This window comes from Limulus polyphemus, unplaced genomic scaffold (genome assembly GCF_000517525.1).
Source record: "Limulus polyphemus unplaced genomic scaffold, Limulus_polyphemus-2.1.2 Scaffold1621, whole genome shotgun sequence".
NCBI lineage: Eukaryota > Metazoa > Arthropoda > Merostomata > Xiphosura > Limulidae > Limulus > Limulus polyphemus.
This window is the reverse complement of record NW_013667231.1, coordinates 18,016-24,196: the sequence shown is the minus strand read 5'-3', so window position 1 is coordinate 24,196 and position 6,181 is coordinate 18,016. Positions and strand designations below refer to the sequence as shown.

Below are 6,181 nucleotides of genomic sequence, written 5' to 3'. Positions count from 1 at the left end.
ATGGAAGCATGTGAAAAATATAAAGAGGTGGCAACAAATAATAGTTTGCCAATATGTGAAGGCTATGTTGGGGTCCAGAAAGTGAAGGTTGTACGAGACACTGGGTGCAGTAGTGCAGCAGTGAGAACTAGTCTAGTATCCGATGATCAGATGACAGGCAAGGTACGCCTGTGTGTGCTAATTGATGGGACAGTGAGAAAATTTTCCATAGCAAAAATAAAGGTGGGTACTCCATATTATGTAAGAGACCTTGAGGCCGTTTGTATCAAGGAACCAATACACGACAGGTGATAAGAAACATACCAGGTAGTAGAAACTTTGAGGAACTAGACAGAAAGAAGACTGATGAAGCATTTGCTGTCACCACAAGAGCTCAAGAAAAGAAGAGCAAACAAGAGATCCAGCCCATGCAAGTGTCAAAAGACTATATCCCGAATTTAGATTTGCAGGAACTGGAGGAAGCACAGAAGAAAGACCCTTCATTGCAGAAACTTTGGGACAATGCCCGGAAGAAGGTCGAGCACAAAACAAAGGGGAAAGATACATATATAAATAGAGGACCGGAAGGGATTTCTATACCGAATCAATCAAAGCAGTTATTCTGGGGAAGTTAAGCAGATCACAGTACCAACAGAATACCGGACTCAAGTGATGAAGTTGGCTCATGAATCAATTGTGGGAGGACACCTAAGAACAAAGAAAATGGCAGACAGAATCACCAGTAACTTCCATTGGCCGGGAGTCATCGGAGATGTTAGTAGATTCTGCAGGTCATGTGACATCTGGTAAAGAACAATATCTAGAGGGAAGGTAGCCTTGTAAACAGGATGACATACGCAACTTTGCTACTTGAACTACTACTTGTAAACAGGATGACATACGCAATTTTGCGACTTGGACTTACTACTTGTATACAGGATGACATACGCAACTTTGCGACTTGGACTTACTACTTGTAAACAGGATGACGCGCGTAGCTTTACGACTTGTACTACTACTACTTGTAAACAGGATGATACGCGTAGCTTTACGACTTGGACTTTTATTTAAATGTAAATAATATTATCCGTGTGATTTAGTTCAATCCTCTCCATTCGTCTATAGAACAAATTTAGAAGTGTATAGACTGTTATCCATTCAACATCATAATTAAGTATAATCATGGTTCGCCATTTTAGAAAAGGTATTCACAACATAAAAAGACAGTACAGCATAATTAATTATAATCTTGGTTCACCAGTTTAGAAAAGGTAATCACAACATAATCAGATATGTTTCTTCTCTATTCTTCCTTCACAATATTTTTATAGACTTGTTTCTGGCTTTACATAATAAGATAGGTTTTTTCTTTATTCTTTTTAAAATATAGATTTATTCTTCCATTTCCTTCATTTTGTTTGATAGATGTTTCTCTGGCTTTACATAATAAGATAGGTTTCTTCTGTATTCTTCCATTTCCTTCACATTGTTTGATAGATGTTTCTCTGGCTTTACATAATAGATAGGTTTCTTCTGTATTCTTCCATTTCCTTCATTTTGTTTGATAGACGTTTCTCTGGCTTTACATAATAGATAGGTTTCTTCTTTATTCTTCCATTTCCTTCATTATGTTTGATAAATGTTTCTCTGGCTTTTAGATGTGCATTTATAAGGAAATTTGCAGAATTTAATTATTTCAGAATAGCACAAGTGAACTGAATTTCTTCTTCTCATGTTAGTGAATTTTATATGTTTTTACAAATATAGAGGTTATAACCACTTTGTGGTGGAATGAGAAAAACAAAAAACTGAAGTAGATTAGAGAGTTCGTAAGTTTTCGGTAGATAGAAAGAACAAGTCTTGATTCAATCCCAGTTATAAGTATTATTCAAGAAAAATAGTTTTTCATTCCTATCTAACTTTGAATTTAATAGTTTTCAAAACAGTTTTGTTATTGAAAATTATCTCTCACACACGATTTAATCGGTTTTACAGAGTGAAACGTTTGTTTGTTTTGTTCACAACGTTTCACCAGTTGAGATACAAGAACTGAGGCTAACAGAAATTAATTTAAAATAAAGGAAGCACGTGAGTATCAACAACAATATTAATCTACAAAGCATATGATTTAGCAATTGAAAACTTAATAAAATATTTGTCAAATATATATAGATAAAATAATATGTTGTATGTCCATGTAACTACTTCGCAGGGTGTGAATGGATCTTCACCAAAATTGGTATGGAAGTTCAGTAGGTCCATGCGGGAGTACATACAAATTTTCAGTTTTGCACCATTACCTCACCTCTTCTGGACGTATCTTCACGAAATTTGGTATGACGGTTCATTGTGTCCATAGGAAGATACATACACATTTTCAGTTTTGTGGGTTTTTTTTATGGGTGTTTTTTACCACTACTTCACTCCCTGTAGATGGATCTTCACCATATTTGGTATGGAGGTTTATTGGGTCCATGGGAAGATACATACAAAATTGCGTTTTCACATTTTTGTTTTGCAGTTTATATGGGAGTTTTGCATTTTTTTTTCAATTACGTATAAGAGAAGCAACTTTTCCTATCCTAAGATAACCTTTCATTAATCATGAGTTTACATAACTTCCGTCCAGGAGACGAGTACACCCTCTAGTATATAAAAAAAAGCTTTTACAGCTGAGCCTAAGTATTGAAATTTGTTCTATGTACAAGACCGAAAGAGAGTTTGTTTGTTTGTTTTTAATTATGCACAAAGCTACACAAGGGCTATCTGTGCTCTGCCCACCACGGGTAACGAAAGCCGGTTTCTAGCGTTGTAAGTCCGCAGACATACCGCTGTACCACTGGGGGGCCCGAAAGAGAAAGCGATTAAAATAGATACATAAAGGAATATTTTTGTATTTGTTAAGAATAAGTTGTAGTTTTTATAACCAGGGCTTTTTTTATTTTTCGTCTATTAATGTTGTATTCTCTGCTAAAGATTTTAACCTGAAAAGAATCAAAGAACGATTATTCCTAGATATATGTTGAAAAACATGAGATGGAGGTTATAAATGTTCCTGCAAAAGAGTTGTTTGTTTGACACACCAATATAACAACCTTAGTAATTTGTATATTTTATTGCATACATTTTTGAGCAGCAGTTGACTTTGTTTGTTTGTTTTCTCAGGTAGAAATGTAAATTGTATTTTAATATCAATTTTATACTCTCTTACTATTTTTAACCAGATTTTTGATAGCATTAGAGAGACTTGTGATGAACAGTAAAACACAAGAAACGGATATCCGCGGAATATTTTGTCAATTTGTGGCTTATTTTCAATGGAAACAACTTCTTGATTAACAACAGTGAGAAGAAAATTGTTTTGTACACGATATTAAAATCTAAATTTGTCGTTTTCTTTCGTGAAGCAATCAAGGTTGGGAACTATGATCTTATTTGTACGAATAATAGTTTCTAATATACCTAACTTTTGGCATTGGTCTTTCAAAGTATATAAAGTTCGGTGTTCTTATGAAATACGGAGGTTTGGAAGCCCCGTGTTTGTCTTTTTATCAAGAATATTTAGAGCTGACAATTTATTATCAGCTTCTTTTTCCATCGTGAATTTTATGTTAAAGAACTAAGTTATTAACAATTCCAAGTTATCGAATGCTAAATAGAAGTCATCAAAAAATCGAAACCAAATAAATTGGTTTGTAAAGCAAACTTGAAATAGCAATATCTTCAATTTTTATCATGAATAGATTGGCAAGTACCGGGTCTAAGGGATTTCCCATACTTAGGCCTAATTTACACATTCAGACAAACAGGTCTCTTATGGTGTTGATGTTTAGGCGAAAACGAGGATTAGAATAGTTTTAGTATAAACAGAGCAACATTTGACGATGACATGAGTGAATAAATGTTTTACATCAAATGTGACTAACTGAATAAAAATGACTGAATTCTCGGAGTTTTTGGATAAATCTTTCAGAATTTTGTACGAAGGAGAAAGCACGAGAAACATAATCAGAAAGCACCCGAGCTTGTAGTTAGTAAGCTTTGTATGCCGAAACAATAGGGCATACGGGAAAACTTAGTTTATGAATTTTTTGAGGGCATAAATTTGAAAGTACAGGAATCTGAGGAACAAGGACATTGCCATAGATCAATACAAAGTTGAGAAGTTTTTGTAATTGTAAAAGAAACTGCTTTAATTTCTTCCCTCTGGAAGGAGTTAAGTTAGTTTCCTTTTTTTTGAAAATGAGAAGAGGAATGCGTACATCTTTTGCTAGTATATTATTCAATCCATGATAAGAACAGCGTTACCTTTGTCAAATTTCAATAAAAGTATACTTTCACCATTATTTAAGAGTTTTAGTGCTTTATGCTCTTCTGGTATAAATTTTTATTTTAGCACTCTAGGTTTGTCGATAAGATTCGAAATTCGTGAACGAAAAGCATGAAGAATAGGTACAATTTGACTGTTTCGTGGAATTTGAGCAGAAGAAAGAATAGGTAGCTGTTTCGGGGGTTAGTACTTTGGTTATTTAACGAAAGATCTTGATTATTTGTACTTTCGTGAATGATGTCAGAAGAATTTGTAACATGAGTTTTTGAGTTGAAAGCGACATGAGAAGAAGTGGGTTGAGTTGATGAATTAAAACGTTTCTGAATAGCTAGTTTTCTAGCAAAGTCTTTTAATCCTGTCTGCAATTCAAGTGTGGGGAGAGGTTTGGGTGCAAAATTGAAACTTTTTTCTGAATGTTGCATTTCATCATTGGATAATTGGCGGCTGGGAAGGTTAAAAATAACTTATTTTTTACAACGTAGGTGAAGGGTGGTAGGTGTATTCACTTGAAGATATGAATGTGTAATTTTTGTGTCTTTTCAGTCTTTCCATTTTCTTAGAATGTGTGTTAGCTACTCTTTTTTCGTAGTTGATAACATGATTATTAAAAATCCGGAATACTACTTCACAATCTTCATTAATCAAATTTATTTTTAAACTTTGACGTTGTTGGAGTTTTGTTTAACTTTGATAACAGTCTGTAGTTTTCGCGGATATGTTCACGGAGGAGTTTGTACTGTATTATTCTTATTATTTTGGCAGATTGGAAATTAAAAATTGTTAATTTATATTGTAGAAAATTAGGAAGAATGTGATGATCACGACACTTTTGCAGAAAGATAATATCTAACGTGAATTTTTAATGAGGAGTTTTTCAGACGACGAAAGGTATTTTTCACAGTTCCCCTCTTAATGGGTCAGCCATAAGTCTCAAAGCTTATAACGCGAAAAACCGGGTTCTGATACCTGTGGTTGGCACAGCATTGTGTGGCTTTGTGCTTAACTACAAGTTAGCAAATTTTTTACAGAAGGATAATAATTAGTAACTAATTGTTCGTTGAAGGAAGACATGAGTTGTATAAAGTTTGTAATTGCTAAATCACGTGATATATCGATTATTATTGTTATTAATACTCGTGTGATTCTCTTTTTAAATTACTTTCTGTCAGCTCCAGTTCTTGTATTCCACCTGATGATGCCAGGTAAATCTGGTGAAACATTGTGCACAAAATAAACGAAAGTTCTACTTTGTAAAACCAATGAAACAGAGTTCTTTCTAATACTTAATCTATGAAAATTATCTTCGCCAAACTGAAAAAAGAAATACCACCTACATAGCACAAACATGGCATCTTCATGTAATGCCTGTTAATGGAAGTAATCCAGTTTCAAAATACACCCTGAAGATGTTAGTATTTATAACGGCAGATTTCCTATTGCTCTTCATTGTTTTATGTAAGCAGTAAGACAAATCTTAATTAAACTTACTCTTTTAATTACCAATCAAGTGTTTTTCAATGACATGATATATTATTTAATGTAACATGATCACAAGTGTATACATTTTACCGGGCACACAATACATGTCTGTAGGTTTTAATCGCCCTAAAAAGGGCAATATCATACAATATTGAAAACTTTGACTTTATACAACATTTTACATCGTCAATAAAACTTTTATTGTGCAATAACACTTTTACTCGAGCACTTTCGAATTGATCACAATTCTTCTTCAGGAGAATAAAGTTAGAACTTCATTACTGTTAACCGACTTGAATAGTTTGTTTAACTGCCATTGTGTAGCTTGATGAACAACGTCACTTACTTAGAGTTAAAATTTAATTATCGTAATTGACTTCTAACGATTTCAGG

The 6,181-nt window shown here is 33.6% G+C and overlaps 1 protein-coding gene across 1 annotated transcript in view; it reads left to right on the top strand.

Moving 5' to 3' along the window:
* Positions 1–6,181, top strand: part of LOC106464329 (alcohol dehydrogenase class-3-like) — a gene marked incomplete at its 3' end in the record, with an annotated part of 19,807 nt that continues 13,626 nt past the window's right edge. Inside the window, exon 1 of the mRNA XM_013924460.1 lies at positions 1–162. Coding sequence (XP_013779914.1) covers positions 1–162 — 162 coding nt within the window. The remainder of the gene's footprint in view (positions 163–6,181) is intronic.